Source organism: Antrostomus carolinensis, unplaced genomic scaffold (assembly GCF_000700745.2).
Source record: "Antrostomus carolinensis isolate BGI_N321 unplaced genomic scaffold, ASM70074v2 scaffold10246, whole genome shotgun sequence".
NCBI lineage: Eukaryota > Metazoa > Chordata > Aves > Caprimulgiformes > Caprimulgidae > Antrostomus > Antrostomus carolinensis.
This window is the reverse complement of record NW_010319772.1, coordinates 45,460-65,353: the sequence shown is the minus strand read 5'-3', so window position 1 is coordinate 65,353 and position 19,894 is coordinate 45,460. Positions and strand designations below refer to the sequence as shown.

Here is a 19,894-nt window from a genome sequence, read left to right as displayed (position 1 = left end):
TCACGTGCAGTATTCTTTTGGAAAATGATAAAATGATTCTCCTTCTCCAATAATAACCCTCAATCTTTATCATTACCCAAGGCAACTTTAAATTACACAATGACCAATTATACTGTGTACCACTAGAGGTATTCCTCACTCTCAATATCACTGAACAATCCTCGCAGGCTTCAGTCAACAGCCAGACCCAGCAACATTTAAACATCTCACTGCCTTCTCACCCAGGATTGCTTTAGGGACAGGATGAGCAGCTAGTAACCTATGGATCCCAGATCTCTAGCTCCCTGAAGCATTGGCAGTCTTGTTTCGGTAAGGTGTGCCTCCCATTGCTCAGAAAGCTCTTCTGGAAATCTATTGACTGGCTATCAAGACTAAGGAAATTGCTCATTTGGAAAGACTGTGTTTACAAAGCTGTATTTATAAATATTTTCATTCATGAGTTTAATTAAACAATCTGTCACCTTGCTGGGATATAAAGCCTAAGAAATACTTTCAAGTATTTGTAAGGTTCATTTGTAAATGTTCAAGTTTAAGAGAGGTTTTTATGCTTCAGAGAGTGTAAAAATTTGTGTGTTGAAGATGACCTGATTAGCTGATAAATCACACATCAGCAGGAGGTGGCAACAAGCTTCCTTTTCTTCCACTTCAAACCAGTGCCATTGCTTTTTCTTAACTGTGTCAAGACTGAGATTCATAGATATTCAAGTTATAGGACAATCAATACAAATGATTTGGCTCAGATTTCAGTTTGGAAGACATTTAGGAGAAGCCTTAAATGTTATATTATGTTCTCAAATTCTATGCATTAATTTAAAAACAAAGATATCTGATCCCTGTCTATTGTACTCCTAAGACAGTAACTAGAATTGTAGCTTTTCAGCAGGCAGAGCTCAACAAAAGCCAGATAATTGTGTGAACACATGAAAAAGCAAGAGCATCTCAAATGGACAAGAGGCAGTAATCTATGCAGGGAACATGTATCTGCACAGCAGCGAGGTGTGTAACGGCATATGCAGATGTGTTCTATGCATTTACTTCATTACATGGTTCCGTAACAATTCCTTGTAAACCAATAACTAACAGCATCCTACAGTAACTGAGATGGTATCATGAAAGAACAATGACATGCAAGCCAGGTGACAAGTACAGAGCCAGTCCTGTAGGCTCTTCCATGCTCTGCTAAAGCACACACCTTCTACAGTGGCAAAGGGAGGGCAGGAGGAGAAAGAAAAGGGCTAAAAATGTTTAAAAAAATCAGAAGCAGGGCTCCAAAAATGACATGACTATGATTAAAAAAGAGATTACATTTGGTTATCATACATACTTATGGAAAAAATAAGAGGCTCCAAGTCACATGGTCTTCTCTGTGGCCATGAAGGCTTTAATGTTTCACGTAAGGCAAGACTCATCCCATGGGAAAACTTGGAACATCATTAAGGGGAAAGGGAATGAGTGTTGTCAATGCTGAATCTGATGCAGTGACTTGAACACAGAAGCATTTCAGAATTTTTATATGTAAAAATAAGTAAAATTACAAGTGTGGATTTCACTTAAAGAAAATCTAACTTAAGCAAAGTTATTATATACCCTCATCATTAAATGAAGAGGAAGAAAAGGTGACTGCACGCTGAGGAGCACCTGCCATTCTGCAGGCTATAGGAAGTGATGGGGAGTAAGGCCAGTTCATGTGATATGCTGGGTACAAGGGAACATGATAGTCAATAGCTCTATTCAGTAGCCAGCGTTAATTCTGTACTCTTTTACAAACAATGAATTATTTCAAAGAAGAAATAATGGCAGAAGTGATTAGATCTGTATTTCCCCATCAAAGGTAAAAACTAAAAAAAAAAGGGGGGAGGGCAAAAAAAAAAAGCATTAAAACAATGCACAAGACTATATTTGAAGAAAGGAATGAATTGCCTTTTCTCAGGAAGACTGAGTACTTTGTGATTTTTTTTTATTATTATTATTTTTTTTTTTTTACAAAAAAACCTGCTCAAATGAAGCAGAATCCTGAAAACTAAGGTACGACTTGGATAGGCTGAGTAAAATAATTGCCAACTATAACTAGGGAAGTGGCTAAACTGCAAAAGAGTATTTTCAATAAGCTGCTGAATTACTGAACTATTGGGAAATGTGGTATTTATGGAGGGCCATATTCCCATTGGGATGTAATTGGATTTAATGGTCACTGCAATTAATTTCATTCATTAATTATTTCTTGTCTCAAAGAAAAATGTTGACTGCCGCTGGTCCCAGGAAGGTTTCACTTAATTTTAAAAGAACAATAGTTAGCTTGCCTTGAGAAAAAAAGTTGTGAAACTCGAGCAGCAACCAGAAAATATCTGCTACGCTCAGCTTGTCATATGTTGTTTTCCAAATAACTAGAGCTCTATTAATAAAGCATTAGCTAATAAGTCAGTGCTCTAAAAAGTAAGATATTGTAACATTTTAGGGGAGGCTCAGATTTTTATCTACGTGTCAGTCATCGCCCTATCGGCTCCGGCAGTGCTCCTGCCCAGGTGTGCAGGCTGCAGCCCAACACTGTGGTGTTTACTTAAGACATACACAAGAAAAATTGGCAGGGTCCTGGTGTGAAGGCTAGCGTGACACATCCCTGATCATCCCTTAATTACTTGGGGTTTAGAATACTATTAAGTGCAGTACAACTATACAGCAGGGTATTTGCCAAGAGCATTTAATTAATCTACTCTTTTATAATTTCCCATCACCTGCTAGTTTTTTGATAGACTGATTAATAGTGATAACTACAGTATATGTGCAGTTTAGGTCTTTAGCTCATGTTTTTTCACGGAATGTTTTTTTTAAACCAATGGAAGTTTTTTATTACCTTTAATAGGGGCAGCAACAGTGGAAGACTAAACGCCCTTTCCTCTCAAACAATTCTTCTGTCACTCTCCTGCCCTCCCCAAGAGAGGTAGAAAAAAAGTATATACCAGCTTCAATTCCAAGGAATTTATTATTATTATTTTCCTATCTTTAGTCTTCTGAAACCCACCACTACCATTGTTAAGCCACTGTGAAATGCAGTGTGACATACACCAGTGCACTTGCCTCTACATCAAGAACTTTGTTAACTCAGCGTTACTGTATTTAGTGACTATGGTATGAGCCCAGGCAGTCAGCCTGGACTGCTCCACAGCCAGTAAACCCTGTTTTGCAGAGTGTCAAGTCCTTTCTGCTTCCACAAAGACCCACCTACCAGCCTGGACTTACCTCTGCTCTCTCTGTCAGCTCTCATTGCCTGCCAAGATTTCAACTCCCATTTCTATCACAGCTTTGAGATATGGGACAGTTTAAAGTATAACAAAGCTGCACCCATAAGTAAAGGCATACATGCGTCAATACTCTCGAGAATAAAAGTTTTACATTACATTACAAAACAGTTTTTATATCTTCATTTTCAGATGCTTATCAGCCAGGACTATCAATACTTCTTACCTCAGTTTCTTGCAAAGTCTATGAGAGATGTTCTCAAGCATGAAACTACTTCTGCTTAAAAAAAGAAAAACATACAATTTACAGGAAAGATGTGTAGAAATGAGCTTAAAATACAGTTTGAATTAAAAAGAAGCTTTTCTAGCCTGAATTGTTGATGACTAAGTTATTACTAAGCTTCCACACATTTTAGCGTTCACATTTTATCATGATGCTTCAAGATTTTTTTTAGTTACTAACTTGTGATGAAACCTTGTTAATGTTATGTTGCTATGTTAATGTTATTAGTATAATTACAGCTAATATAAAATGCTAATACCATCATAAGTCTAGCAGAAACTTATTCTGAGCTCTACAAAACATTCAGTGCAGATCTAAACCACAAACAACTTAAAACTGAAAAGCAGATTACATTTTCTTTGTCAGAATCGCATCCACTGACTCAAACTAACGTGGCATGTGAACAAACAAGGGAGTACACTAAACCCAAAGTTTTTACTCATGTATTCTAGCATGTATAAATTTTAAGATGTGATTTATACAGCATCATTTATTTTTATTTCAGTATCTGTCGTATCACCTAATATTTTACTGTTTATGCAGATTTTTCCTCCAGCACAGAAAACTTTTTTTTAAATGAATGGCAACAAAACCATGAAGTACTTTTGCCACTGTTACGTCTCTAGAAATTGTATGGGCGCTAAAGAATAGCTAGAATTTTTATACATGTATATTTTATTCTAATAATATATGTTTGAGAACCGTACTGAGGAAGTACATTTTTCTGTCTTTTGAGTTAGGTATCTTGACTGAAGCATTTTCAGATAAGAAAACGACTCATCCTTCGTTCTTTTAAAATTCCAGTTAGCATAATTTAAAAGAACTACTGACTTTTAAAAGAAGTTATCCACATGTTTTTACCTGTTACCTTCATGTTGACAATGCACATGCTATTACTATAATCATTTGCAGGTGCAATCCAAAAAGAACAAAGCATAGGTATTCCCAGGACAGATAGAGGGAGCTGTATCTCCAGTTTTACTCTTTAAAGAGACAGCTATAAACAAGGTGTCCTCTAAATTTGCAAACATAAAGTTTAAAAAACTCCAGCTTGTTTTTAACTATTACAACCAATCAAATCAGGCTTGAAAAGCATCAGGAAAAATATAATTTGCCTAAAGATCAAGGTACAAAGAAAAAGTTTTATTTTTTATAAACACAGCTATGTCAGTATGGTCAGACATTCAGGCAATCAGTTACTTGCTCTGATTTTTTAGTTTAGATTTCCCATCAGCAAATATTTGCTCCTTTTCCTGTCTTAGTAATGCCATAGCAATATTGAAAAACATGGCATGTCATCAGTAAAATATGCAAAAAGAAAAGTATTGAATAGCATTAATTTTAATAAAGTTGGATGGACAGGTATTATACTTTTCTGAAAAAAAAAAAAAAAAAAAAAAAGAAGTTGCTTCTCATTCATCCTGGGATAAACCTACAGAGGATTCAGAAAGGTAAACACAATTCTGACTGCAAAGGAGACAGAGGGAAAAATATACAGAGCTGGATTTAGAAGCATATACACCTTCCTGCTATTACCTTTGATTATCCACTAGAAACCATTCTTTGTATAGAGATAGAGCTATCTCACTGCTACTGCTTATCCCAAAACAGGTGAAATTAGGCAACAAACAGAAAAAGTAACAGAACACTATACATGAAACAACAAAATTGGATGGCAATCTCTTAAACCACATTTTTTTTCTAAGGTGTTCAAATTTACTGCTTATTTCTTACTTTAAGATTAAATCTATTTTTCTCTTCTGTCTTCCACAGAGGCTGGGAGAAGGGAAAGGGAAGACGGTTTTCTACATTCATTGAAATTATTTGCAAGATTCACTGTAGCACTGCAGTCTTCATTAATCTACAAAATCCTGCTTTAATTCCAATATACCTCAGGTGTAAAAAAGCCTCCACATTTGATTATACTTCTGACTTACAAATATAATGGCGTAATATTCAAAGTTACAGTCTGAAAAAACTAAAAAATTAGTTTTAAGCAACTATTATATGGAAAAAAAAATGTATGGATATAAAGACAGATTCCCATACTCCACTGAACGGTGTTTGTAATCCTGGTGTAAATGGTCTTAATCCTACTGATGGGCCCTTCCTGGAGAGATGTGGGGCACAAGAAAAGCAGGTCTGAACACTTTATTACTCTTGCTAGAGGTAAAGATGTTAAGTAAGATGGGCAGCAACAAATTGGCTTCCGAGTTCATTACTTCTCTGTTTATTCAAATTCCTCTCATTTCTCATCACTACTTTTGTACAGTGATACTCCAAACAATGAGTCAAGATTGGTAACTAAGTTATAAAATTTAAATTAATCAAATAAAATCACCAACAATCTGCGTCTAAAACTGCTTATTGCAGTCATCCCACCTTTCCTCGGGACACAGTTCCTCACGCTTCCACCCGCATAGTGCTGTCACACTATTTCCAGGAGCATAAATGCATTAATTCATACTATGTTTTCTCCAATACAAAGGGTAATATTAGAGCAATTATATGACTCATTAATAATCATAGAAATGCTACTCTAGAAAGCAGCAGGCAAAAAGTCAGATACAATACTTGCTAACAGTGTTTGCTGAAGTCGGTATTTTCCCCTTCCATACTACATTAGGAATCATAGAATCACAGAATATTAGGGATTGGAAGGGACCTCAAAAGATCACCCAGTCCAATCCCCCTGCCCAAATCAGGAACCTAAACGAAATCACACAGGAAGGCGTCCAGGCAGGTCTTGAATGTCTCCAGAGAAGAAGACTCCACAACCTCCCTGGGCAGCCTGTTCCAGTGCTCCACCACCCTCACCGTAAAGAAGTTTTTTCTCAAGTTTAAGTGGAACCTCCTGTGTTCCAGCTCACACCCATTGCTCCTTGTCCTATCGTTGGGCATCACTGAGAAGAGCCTGGCTCCATCCTCATGACATTTGCCCTTAACATATTTGTAGACATTAATTAGGTCTCCCCTCAGTCTCCTGCAAGCTAAAGAGACCCAGCTCCCTCAGCCTTTCCTCATAAGGGAGATGCTCCACTCCCTTCATCATCTTCGTGGCTCTGTGCTGGACTCTCTCAAGCAGTTCCCTGTCCTTCTTGAACTGTGGGGCCCAGAACTGGACACAATATTCCAGATGCGGCCTCACCAGGGCAGAGTAGAGGGGGAGGAGAGTCCTCTCCTTCCAGCTTCCATCTATCAAATACTTCAATACATCCATACAAAAGCTGATATTTCAGACTGGGATTTATCCAAGTCATGTGGCAGTGTCAGCAGACATGACTATAGAAGACTACTGAGAAATTACTTAACTGTAATAGTTTAAAACACCCGAAGAAAGAGATACTAATTCCTTATATTACTTGAAAACAATATAATTAAGCCTTTGCATTCTGAAACAATGAAATGGATTATTTTTCTTTAGGAAGCAATAGGGAAGTAATCATTGTTGGTAGGCCCTCATGGGCTCTAAATGTAGCTAATTATGCTCTGTGAAAACCAGAAAATTCTCTTTTCAGGCAAGCAGAGGTTAAGATTCCAGGACTCTCCATACTACAAGTTTAAAGCTGGAAGTGAGAAGACCCTGAGAGAAGCAGAGCCTCTAAAGAGAAGAGCTCAATGACTGATCACTGCCATGGCTGTGCAACTCCAATCAAAAGGCAAAGAAAAGGCTCTTACTTGCCCCAGTTGAGGGAGTGTATTTACAAAAACTGATACACAGTAGTTCAACTATCATAAGAAACTGTGCCTTTGAAATTAGATGTGAGAAGTGTGGATTTTAAACATTGTTTTAACTATAAGGAATTCTAATGCTTTAATGAAATTTCTGAGCTACAGACACTTCTGCTATAACTGGATGGTCTTTTACTGAAGTGTGTTCCTGAACAGCGCACAGCACGGCACTACAACTCTTCTACGACTGTGTCAGAGGCACAATTTTTCCAACCTGCAATTGGAGTACATTTCCGTATGGAATCTTAGCTAAAAATAACATTAGCTATTTATATTTAATGTTTGGATGAAAAAAATGTCTATTTAAGGTACAGTCTGTTTTCTCTGAGATGTGAACAGTAAGTAATATTATTTGAAGTGGAATGTTGTATTTAATATTTAATAGCATGTATAATGACACTAGTGGAATAACATTGAAATTTCAGAAAAGTATGACATGCCTATCATCATTCGACTTATTCCAGATTCGTGATGGATGTTATTATGTATGTAGCTAAGAACACATTACATGACGAAGCATTACCAAGGAATTAAACAATATTCAGATTTTTCAATATATTTTATATTATAGACAGTCAACCTAAATTTCAACTTGTTTGTGTCAATATGACCCAAAAAACTCCCATGAAGTAAACACATCAAAATAAAGAGGATGCTTGATGAAAATCAAGTTCGGAATGATCTAGTCAGTTCTGTTTCAGAAACTAGTGTAGTAACCATTTAGCGCTTAGTCAGAAATTGCATTTTTTATTCTACTAGCCAAGTTGCAGGTCCATTACAAATAAAATCCTGCTACTGATTTGATTATCCAAATAAGGACTTTATTTCCTGAAAAGATGAGTCAGAGGTCAAAAAAGTTCAAGCTTAAACTATTTTCTGATCATTTTTAACACAGGCAGCAAAATAATGGTCTTAAGATATTAATATGATCATTTATATTAACCTACTAAAAAATAAATTACGTTACTTGGTTTAATACCCATCCAAATAGGAAACTGGTGTTACCATGAGCCTTTTATAAAATAATTCAATACTTACCTAAGTAGCATCTCTTAATGAATCATCACCCTCAAAGGAGAATACTTCATAAGACCCACAGCAGCCCTTTTTTGATGGGTTAACTATAACTCCATCAACACATAAAAGTTGTACTGGATCTATGCACAGCAGTTAGGGTCACAGCAAGAAATTCAAATGATCAAGTACACATCTTCTGACTGCTTGCTTGCTGCTTGTAGTGTCCAAGTGCAAACAGTGGTCTTTTAAGAATCTTTTTTTCCCCAAGATACATTTATTATTTAGAATTTATTAACATTAAATAACCAGGTCATCACTCAGATGTAAATATTCACTTATTTTGTAAAAAGGTAAGAGCCCATTTACAAATTCTTGGATAGAATTGATTAGATACTGATATAAATTTATTTAAGAAGTGGCTCTTGCCCGATAGGGATTCATACAACAAATCAGTTGAGATAGAGATTTATATATAATGAATTCTTAGGTTAGTTTAAACTTACTGTAGACTAAACCAACCATCTGACTTAGGTCTGTGAAAATCCACCCCCATAAAACCTTCTCTGTCTCAATCAGCTACTGAATTTAGACTGTTAATGTCAGGATTTTGAATTTAATCTAAAAGAAATACTGTAAACACATCAAACCTGTAATTTTCATAAATGTTGGGTTTTATGTTCTTTTTAAAAAGATGTGGGTTTTTTTATAATTAGTGACACTCACTTATCTACATGTATTTTACCTTTTGTTGCTCTATACTACACCCTAACTAAAAAAAAGCACAAAGGTAAGAAAGATTTTTTTTTTTTTTTTAACAGCCTTCATTTTATTTTTTTCAGTTTCATACTGTCCAGTTAGCCCTCTGGAAAACAAAATTTAAGGAAATTATACAATTATATAGTCACATATTTTGTTTTAGATTTTAATAGCAGCTCTTAACTTGGCTGACCTTCCTCTTGGGTTTGTTTGAATATCCTTGTCCTGGGGTGTGAGAACTTTTTTCTGTATAAAAATCCACTTGGAGTTGGATTTTCCCTGGGGAAATTCTTGCACATCTTCTTTGGAGCAATTTTTCAGAGCCTGTCTTATCTTCTGCCTTGAGCCAAGATTGTACTTTTCTGTCATGTCTATTCCATGAAGAAAACGTTTGATAATACGATCTTCTAGTGAATGAAAGGAGAGGGCTACAAGGCGGCCTCCAGGTTTTAGAAACTTCTCAGCTGTCTTCAGCCCTATAAAGAGTTCATGAAGCTCATTGTTTACAAAGATTCGCAGGCCTTGAAAAGTTTTGGTAGCAACATGTGTAGGTCTCTGAAGCAAGTCTTTTCGTGCATACAGTGCTGATGCTGGAAAAGCACCTGTCGAATTTTAAAATGTGTATGTTAATATCTTACTATTTCTACATTGCTACCCTGACATTAATCCACTCATGCATGAAGTCTTTAAAGGAAACCATACTTACATCTGAACCCTGAATGGTGAACTTCCTTCTTTACAATAAATGGGGTTTTTTTGCTTTCAATTCACAGTTCTGAATTTAAACCCCATGAAACTGATCTGGCTTGCAGTTGGGTGGTTGGTTTTTGTTTTTTTTTTTTTCCTACAATCTTTCATAGAAATTCCTTCCTGAACTGCTTCACAAAATTAAAATGCAGAATGATGGCTGAAACCAAAATAGGGAAAAAAATGAAGATGGGCTAGATAAGTCATACACTCTACAGCTCAGTATAGTCAATGTCAACTCAATATTTGTGGTGGTTTGTTTTATGCTTTTAAGGAAAAAAAAATATGATGGACACACAATTTTAACTGTTGCTTCTAGATAATTCTGCATTTCTTCACAGGCAGAGGTAGGATGAAGACAATGTCTAGCTGGTGATGAATATATTTCAAAGAATTACTTAAAGCTTAAAAGAGGCATCCCTGTCTGGGGATAAAAATTGTTGACCACTAGCCCCGTGTTTCTTCAGGTATTCACAAAAATACCTTGAGAAATTTAGAAAATGCAGATGACTTGCTTTTTCACATGCCTATACAGCAAAACGTGTCAAGGCATTAGTCTGTTGGACAAAAATTACCAAATTAAATAATTTTGACTAGATGCACAAAACTTCCCCTTCCTTTCTCCAAAATTTTTATGGGTTATACCAGTCTCTGTAGAGACTGGCATTTTGAGATAAACTTTTAAAATATATCATTATTTAATGTACTTTAGGCTTGAATCTTCATTATCTGAGTATAGAGCAAAAAGCTAGAGAAGCCAGATTTGATGGATCAAAGGGACTAAAGTGCAAGAGTCTTACAAGATCTGTGAAACCTGAGTAAACTTATAATCTATTATGTAAGTGAGCGCAGGAGTCTGGTGAAGATAAATTGAATGAATAATGCTAGCGCATAACTGGAAAGAATTATTTTTCCAAACAAGAGGGCCCATTGAAGATAAGGCAAACAGCTGGTATGTATGTATTAAAATGCCTCAATTCCATGCCAGTGCTAAACTACAGTATTATAAAGCAATGGGTTTGAAGTAAATGCAGTTCATAATTAAGTAATTGATATTCTATGTAGTGGAGTAAAAGAAGACAACATGGTACCTCTGAAACAAGTTACTAGATTTTACTTATGTCAGGAAATGTAAGTGTTTGGCATCACAAACACACAAGTGATCATCAGTGTTCAGGAAAGGGAGAGGCCAATAACGGGATTAAAAATTCAATCATTATTAACTAAGTCATTATCATGTATGTGATGTATCCAAGAAGCATTTCTGCATACTCAATTTTTCCAGTTCCCTACCTCTTCTGACTCTAATGCTAAGAGCGCCTGAATTTACTGAAGAAACTGACCACAGCCAGGGCTGTTTCCTGTTCCTATTGTCTGAATCCTTAGAGACAGAAAGTGGCCACAGGATCACCTGCTCCCAACACAAACTACTGAACAGGATTTGTGGCTTTAAACTCCGTTTCACAAAACAGAGTAAATAGATTTAACCTGTGGAAACTAGGCTCATCCATCACTTACAAACTCTAGAAAAAGTTACACTAGCTAGCTAATATAATTTCTGTCTTTGAGAACACCACGTTCTATACTTTCTATAAATAAAAGAATATATATCCTCATTGTAGGAGTCACAAAGCCTGTTGTGATGAAAGAGCTGAACTAAAGGAGAACTCAAAATTGATGAAGGTAAGACATCCCAGGAAACCAACTGACACCAAGCTTGTACTACCTGGCACAGTATCTGTTTCCATATTTCTTTACTTACCTAAAAATAGATTATTTGAAAATGGAATCCTAAGAACAGCCATTGACTGCCATTTGTGTGTGAAGAAAACCGTCTCTTAATGCATAACATAAAGGAATGCTGTGCTGAGCAAAATAAACCATTTTCTTTAAATGGTCAACTAACAGCTACAAACAGTAGTAGCAAGCTCAGAACTCTGGAATAGTTATTAAATGAAACAGCAGGGTTTCAAAGCAGCATGTAAGGTATCCAAAAAATACCCCAGGACATGCCTGTTTCCATAGCATGCACTAAGTGACTAGCTTCATATTCTCCCTAGGACCTGTCTTAGGTTTCAGTCATAACAGCATTTTTCTTCAACAGAATTTGAAGTTGACACATCAGACACCTGGGTAATTTTTTAATTCAATTACAGAAGCCATGGTCTCTTGAATCAGAAAATACTGGTTTTGAAAAAGATCTCACACAACAAATCTATCCTTTTTTCTAAGTCTACATTTAAAACCATTGAAAACATATCTCACTCTTCCCTTCCCCTTTCCAACACCAAGCCCACTGCTGCCATGTTCATTTTACTGAAAATAGTTGTAAGTGGAATGAAAAACCACTGTTCCCTTACAAAATAGTAGCTACGAACAAGCTAGCAGGTTAGAAAATGGTGGGGTTTTGGGGGTTTTTTTCATTTTTTTTTTAATTCTACCTGTATTGCTCTGTTACAGGCTTTTTGTAGTACTCCTTTCTCCTGACACTTGCTGAAAAATTTACAGCTGTCACTCGAAGAGCATCAGTTTTATACTTTCAATTTTGGGCTGTTAGTACCCAGAGTTGGTGTTCACCTCACAAAGCAGATCCAGAATTTTTAACTATCATATTTTAGCAGCCTAAGTATTGCAACCTTAAGTATTTTAGCAGCCTAAGTATTTTCTAAAAATACTGCTAGTTTTCTGGGGATGATCCATTTCCGATATTCTAAGAGTATTCCAGCTTCCAAAAGTACCACAGATAAAAATGAAGCCAACCCACAATAGTACATCATGTAATTTAGGTACTAAATTAGGTGTTTCTTGATTGGGACCTAACCATAAAAATAGAAGCCTAGAATCAGATCTTTTGTTTAAATTTCCACAGCCAATCTCACTGGAATTTTAGTGAAATACCAAAAAGTAACACCAAAATATCTTTTACTTATGTGAACGAACAAGGATATTATAAAGATCTACTTCAAAACTGGTTTTGTAAGAATCTAAATAGACATGACATGGTGATACTAGGACAGATTTTTAGTAGTCTGATCATGAACTCTGCTATTTTGCAATTGCAATAATGAATTGATAAACAAAAGAAATGAGATACTCAGGCTACCAGCATGACCAAGACACTAACAGCTCTTAGGAAGGTTTTTGCATTTGTCCTGCCATGGTTGGTGAGTGCAGTGTCTTTCTACAATAATCTTGCATGATGATTAACTGTGACATTAATTTATTACTATGAATTAATTTATCACACACTCAAGAAAAATAAATTAAAACCCAGATATATTCTGTAAGTGTAATACAACCTTACATGCCTCAGCTGAACATGCACAAACAGCACTGCCAGTCATATATAATGGTACAGAATACTAATATTCAGGAAATTGGTAAAGAAATGTAGTCACTTTGCAGCTTTATGCAACCAAACCCCCCCAAACTAAAATGAAAATCAAACCATTTCCAAGGTCAAGGGTTTATTGGTCTGCCTTGAGAGACTGGGATTAACTAATAAATGTAGTCTGTGGTGATTTCTGTCACATTGGCCTTTATCTTTTTAGTAAAGGCAGTAAATTTTGATCTATGTTCCAGGGGTGAAAATTTTTCCTACCCCACTCAGTCCTCTACTATAGTTAAATAAAAACCTATTTGTGCTTTCCGCCAAGGCAAAAAATCTCTCACCCAGCCCCCTCCAATTACCATGACACTAAAAGAAAATCTTTCTTGGTAACAGGCTGTACAATGTACAAAAATATAAAAAAATCTGTATGGGAAGCCTGTAAAATGAATTTCATTCATAAAAACACCACGCTTCTGGCTAGATGACTAGTTTGAAATCCCAGTGAGAGAAATTATAATTTTTAGTTTTGGGATGCCCTGATGCTACTTACACTTTTAAAAATCTAATAGATTCACTTGTTGAAATGTATTGAAATTTTAAAGCTTGTGAATGAAATTAGCAACGTGCAGTGCCTGTCAACATGAACTGTTAAAGTCCCCAGAGTGTATGAGAGTGGGAGAGTTTAAAAATTAATTCGGATCGTGCACCTGTTTGCAGGAATCCGTCTGTTGAATTAGCATTGCATTTAATAAGTTTCCATGACACAACTAATGTCCTTTTGTCTAGGCTCCCTCAGTACAGTGTTAATTCTCACCCATCTTAAATTCAGGCAATATTACAAATTCCAAACTGATAATTAAAGTCTATAAATGTGAACCAATCTGAACGAGACTGGCTTTACCCACTGAAGTTTCTTCTAAACTTTCTTTAACATCACATTATCAATTCCTTTCAAGTTAAGTCCAAATGATTTCATGATCTCAAAATGATCTGTTAAATAGATTATGTATCTAAACACTGAGAAAAAGCAAATTTTGAACAAAACCCAATAGATAAAAAGGTATATTACCCCCTAAGAAGAAATAAGAATAGACCAGCAATCGTATGGAAAAAGCATATTAAAACTACATTCTAATTTCACTATTTTTAATCAAGTTTTCCTGCACATTGAGTTAAATTATCGTTTCCAAACAACTCAATGAGCTACAGCAAAAGCCATCAGGAAGGGCTTCTTAATTGATTTCCACACAACTATTCACAGACCTTCAGTTGGGAACTACTGATCCTTACTTTTTACACAGCATTCAACACTGCAGATAGCTGTATGAAAATAATAAACAGTGAGTGGAGTTCCACTGTGCTGTAGGAAGAGATGATGTTCACATGATTGAACAGGAAACTCCTTTTTCCCATGTAAACTGCAGACTTCATAGCTCACAGAGATTGCCTTATTCAAACTGATCAGAATCCTTCTGGACATTTAGAAAAACAAAAAAAGCCAAATTCTTTTTAGAGTTTTTTCGTAGGACGTCATTCATTGTTACAGTGTGTAGAGAGATGACTTTCAGGCTCTCTGCCAAGAAAAAAAGGAGAGCAAGAAATCACGTGGATACCTGAGATAGCCCCAAGCTGTTGTAGGCAATCCTGACATACAAATCTGTTTATATATTTTTTTCAAGTTATATCTTAAAATTATAACTCTTGCCAATACAAACTTTAGAGATGTCTGATTGTTCTGTGACTGTTGTGGAGCTGGTTTTTGGTTGGTTGGTTTGGTTGAGTTTTGTTGTTTTTTTTTTTAATTACAACCTTCACTCTGATCTCCCAATCAACTAGCAACGGCAATACATGTTCTAACTTTTTGAGGGGCGGTAGGAAAGACCAGAAGTCTAGCATTCTGTAAAGAGAAATGAAGTTTTCCAGTGTCAGGCTAGTCCAAATCTAAACTCATTGGGATTCTGGACCTTAACACAAAACTTTGGAGTTCTAGAAAATCTGAAGCTATAGTAATTTGTAACATGTGAAAGACAAATATCCAGCCTCATTGGCTCCATTTTTTTTTGTGTTCTGGCTCCTATACCAAGCAAAAAAATTTATCCTGTTCTGGAGAGATAATTATGCTCATATAGAGTCTGCAAAAACTAAAATGCAAGATTTTTATTATTCTAATTAATATTTTAGTTTTTAAAGGATTTGACATTTAACTAATAGGTCATATATTTTATTCTGGTTAAGTCCTGAATTAGTCAGGGGTTTTCTGGGCTGTGCCACCAAAAGAATCCTGTAGCTGTGGTCGCTGGCACTTTCGCTCTGGCTTAGCTCAATAACTTCATGGATATCATTTTGCATAAGAATATATATTGATGATAGATGATAAATTAAACAAAATATATTATAGTTACCAGAAATTTTCTTAAGGGATGATCAGTTCAAAATCCAGTAGGATCCATCATGCTCCTTTACTGGAGGAATCAAATTAAAATTGGAAGAAGTTCTACCCAAACAGGGATCAGTGTAATAGTCCTAAAATCGTTTTAACTACTCGCATACTTCAAAAAGAAGCACACAAAACACATATATTTACTGCTTTGGCAGACATGTGCTGGATTCATTGTTTCTGGTATTTCTACTATCTAATGTATATCTGATTCATGTATCCAGCTGTTTTTCAAATACAGCAGAGAGTTTAAAGAAAGAACAACAATAAGAAAATTCTCTCTCATTGTCACAGAAAGCGACCATTAAGTGGCGACTAAGATGCAACACATGAAATGTGAAAGCATCTTCAATCACTGTCTTTTGTGCACTAGAGTTTTTATTTTCTTAGTTAAAGCTAGTGCACAAAATTATTTCAGAAGTTACCGAGTTGCTTGTTTACAGCCTATAACACATTACATTTTTAGCATAGCAATATGGTTGCTTCAATCTCAATAATGTAATCAATAGTTTTACAAAAAGCATGAGATACATGTGACAAAAAAATTTATAAGTTAGAAGATGACAACAATGGCTATATTAAAAATGTAACTCTTCAAGTTTTATAAAAGGCTCATAGTGTTTTATCTCTTTGGTTTTTTAAGATTGATTGTTCCTCACATTCACTATATTTACAGCACGGGCTCACAACAGAGAGCAGCGTATTCAAGTCCTTTATCCAAATCAGTGAAACTTTAGGCTTAGGTTGACTTTGGTTGACATTTTGCTCAGGTATCCCAACTTATACAAATCTAGCTTTTCAATTTGTTTGTCAGTCATTAAAAGTAAGTCCCTAAACTTCCAGTTTAAGTAATAAAAATTTTTATTAATACATTTATTTTAAGTCTTCAGGATACTGATACAATGTTTAACACTATTCTTTAGCAAATGTTAAAGGGCTGCATTTAAAGGAGTCAGCATTTTATACTTATTTGTGACAAGACCCAGTATTTTCATTTCTTGGGCAAAAAAAAATAAAAATATCCCAACAGTACATATTATTATGTTCAGGAACAGGATTTCTGTCTTATATTTTTCCTTGAAAATTTTCACTTGAGAACACAAACATGAAGGTTCTTGATGTCAGCACAGTTCCTGCCTAACTACATTTTGTTCCAGTTGTTTACAGTGAAGAGCAAGTAAGATGAAGTGTTTCAATAGTTGCTTCAGGCTGATCTAGTTGGCATTCACAAGGTGAAGCAAGCTATGTATTGCTTTACTTTTTGCTTCCTGGTTCTTTAAGCAGACAGAAATGATCTGATTTTGTTCTTAATTGGAAAGTGTCATAGTACTTCCCCTCATAATATTAAAATGTAGAAATTTAAAACTAAGAGAGGTATATGACGTATCTGGTATCTGAAGGGTTATCAATAGCTGGGATAAAGAATTCCCTAGCCTGCTGTCATTCAGCAATTGTGTTTCAACTTGGTTGGCAAAATGATAAATCACTTCATGTAAAATCTATTATTAAACTAATTGTCAAGCTACAAGATAAAAAGTGGGAACTAAAAAAAAAAAGAAAGAGCTGACATCAGAGCCGAAGAGGCAGGATTAGATCCTGCATGATTTCAAGTACAAATAGATCCCTCTGGGACGTTGGGGATTAATATTTTTTCTCCTCAGCCACTGTGAAGAATTAATGAGGGTACCTGCAACAATGCTTGCAAGCTGCTGAGTTCTGGTGATGGGGTATATGCTGCGTGCCTGAACGATGGCTGAAGCGATTTTCTTGGCGTGCCTCTCCTCCCCGTATGTTCTCAGTATGGACGCAAGCGCCTGTTGATCTAAAGCATTCACAACATCAGCAGCAGTGGGCATGTCAGGGTACCTACGCACAAGAAGAGCCAATTAGTTCACTGACGTCAGTTTTCATTGACAAGAGGTGAAGCTTCATAGGATTGAGACATAAAGTCAAACACACACACTGCATACAAGTACCTTTGAGGTTTTCAAATAAGAGACAGCAACTCTATGAAAACAGATATACCCTGCACCTTTTAAATCCTTTTTCTTTCTACTTGAAACAGAGTTTGTTCCTTAACAGCAATTAGAACAGCTGAAACTTCCAAGTATTATCATAAACTATGCTTAATGAGTTGACAAGAATAAGTATATTTCAGTATCACATTAAAATGGAAATGCTGTGTGACTTTTTATTTAGCCAGCTTTAGAATACAAACTTGCCCTTTATGGGTTCGTTTTAGTACCTTGCATTATATATTGTTTTGTAGTCAGAACTGATCTCAAGGATATTTTCTTTCACATCTCCTGTTATGAAAACAATTGCTTATGAAAATAATTTAACTTTACTTTTCACTATAAGGCATAAGAATTTATATCCAAATACCATTCTGAGAGAATAGAAATGACCTAATATTACAAATGACAGGTACTATTACAATATAAACAGTGTAAGCCATACATTTATTTCTTTTAAATCTCTGACCCTTTGCTATTGAAATCGTTCAAGATATTCTATGAACACCATATATGGATTTACTAATCTGACAAAACATCCAACCTACTTAATAAAGTCCCTTCTACAAAGACATGAATGTGCAGAATATTTTTCATGCATTTATTACTCTCCTGCAGTATCTTACAAAAGATAACAAAACTTAGGAATCAGAGGCAAGTAGTATCATAGCAACAACTGTAGTGTAAGGCTTTTGTTATGCCACAGGTGTCCTTTGTTCTTATGCTCCTGTTCCATATATGATCACATGAGCTTTTTACACAAAACTGGAAAAAGCAAGTATGAAATTTGCTGTGCTAAGACTCAATATTAATGTGTTAAGATAATTCCTTAGGAAATGAGGCTTCCCATCAGCTGTAGGCGAGCAATGAAAAGATCAAATGACATTTCTTAAGACTACAGGTTCATCAAAAACACAAAGGAAAAATTTTCGTTCTCCCAGTAACACATTATGCAATTACTGCCATCATCTATACAGCAGAGATCTTTGGCTGCTCATATAAAAAGCACAATGCTACAGAAATACATTAGGTAGTTTGAAGATGAAAATCGCTACATAAGTAGAAATTATAATTCCACCATTGATTTTCATGCTCTTGAATGTGCTACACAACAATTCTATTAATTTAAATAGAGATGATTTATTTATTTGATGATTAAGTAAGCCTGATATGCCTCCTACACAACGTGAAAGGAAGCTTGTAATACTAAGGAAAGAATCTTACAATAAATCTACAGGCATGTAGACAACATTATACTAGTGTGTTAAAAACAATTTTGCTATCTGATTTCAACTGGCAAACAAAATGGATAGGATTTTATTTATTTATTTTACATGATGCTCCTTTTAGAGAGAAGTAACTGTTTCAGATGACCATTGCAGAAAAGAGAGAGGTTGCTTCTTTCCTGAGGGAGCAACTGAACGTGCACAAGCAAAGGTTCCACAAAAAGTCACTGTGGCAAAAAAAGGAAAGAGACTGCAGAAAAGTGCTGTGAGCCTGTAGATCAAGTACAGTCTGAGAAACTGTGGAAATAACAAGGAAAAGACAGGCCTCTGAAAACAAGATGTCCCTGTAACTGTATACCACACACTCAAAAAATGTAAAATTTTAATGGTATAGTTAACAAAAACATTACTGGTTTATCTACTCATCACTGGAACTTTCCTCTTATTTCAAAGAAGGAAAAGACAATAACCAGGGTTTTAAGTATTAAGATCGAAAAAAGCTTTGTGGCAAAAGAAAGACTTGTGCAAAATTAGATGTGGTTTAATGGTGAGAATTCTTCAGTTTAAGGGGAAATTAAATGCATGGAGGTGGCTGAACACAAAGGTTTTGAGTTTCAACGAGAAATATTTTATTAACAGGTACCTGTCATTATCCATCCTCATGTCCAAAGGTCCATCCTTCTGCAGGGAAAATCCTCTTTCAGGTGTATCAAATTGCATAGAAGAACAGCCAGCATCCAAGAGAACTCCATCTAGAGTCTCTGGCTCAACTCCAGATGAGATTAACAAAGCCTCTGACTGGCTAAACTGTCCTAGAAGAGCCCGAATCTGTTTCCTGTAAGAAAAAGACAAATAAACAGTCTCAATTTTAGTTGTAACAGTGCAGTGTCTTCCCCTTGTAGAGCAGGAATTAGATAGTAGTGCTCACGTGTCTCAGAAGCACTAGGGCTATTCCCAAAGTAATAGTTTAAGTACTTTTCATATGTTAACATTGAAAACTAGTCCAAACCACTCATCAGCAGCTACTTAGGCTTCTTTAACTCTTTACCCCCTTCCTGTTTGACCTGAAGGGAATGGATACCTGACTATAATTTCATTTTTTCACCATGCAAGA

General features: G+C 35.6%; 1 protein-coding gene across 1 annotated transcript in view; it reads right to left on the bottom strand.

The window, feature by feature from the left end:
* Positions 1 to 9,183: 9,183 nt before the first annotated feature.
* The window catches only part of METTL15 (methyltransferase 15, mitochondrial 12S rRNA N4-cytidine), a 48,353-nt gene continuing 37,642 nt past the window's right edge, over positions 9,184 to 19,894 (bottom strand). The window contains exons 3-5 of the mRNA XM_010169375.2: positions 19,424 to 19,615; positions 17,227 to 17,405; positions 9,184 to 9,626 (exon numbers count right to left, since the gene is read on the bottom strand). Of these exons, the coding sequence (XP_010167677.2) occupies positions 9,184 to 9,626; positions 17,227 to 17,405; positions 19,424 to 19,615 (814 nt within the window). The remainder of the gene's footprint in view (positions 9,627 to 17,226; positions 17,406 to 19,423; positions 19,616 to 19,894) is intronic.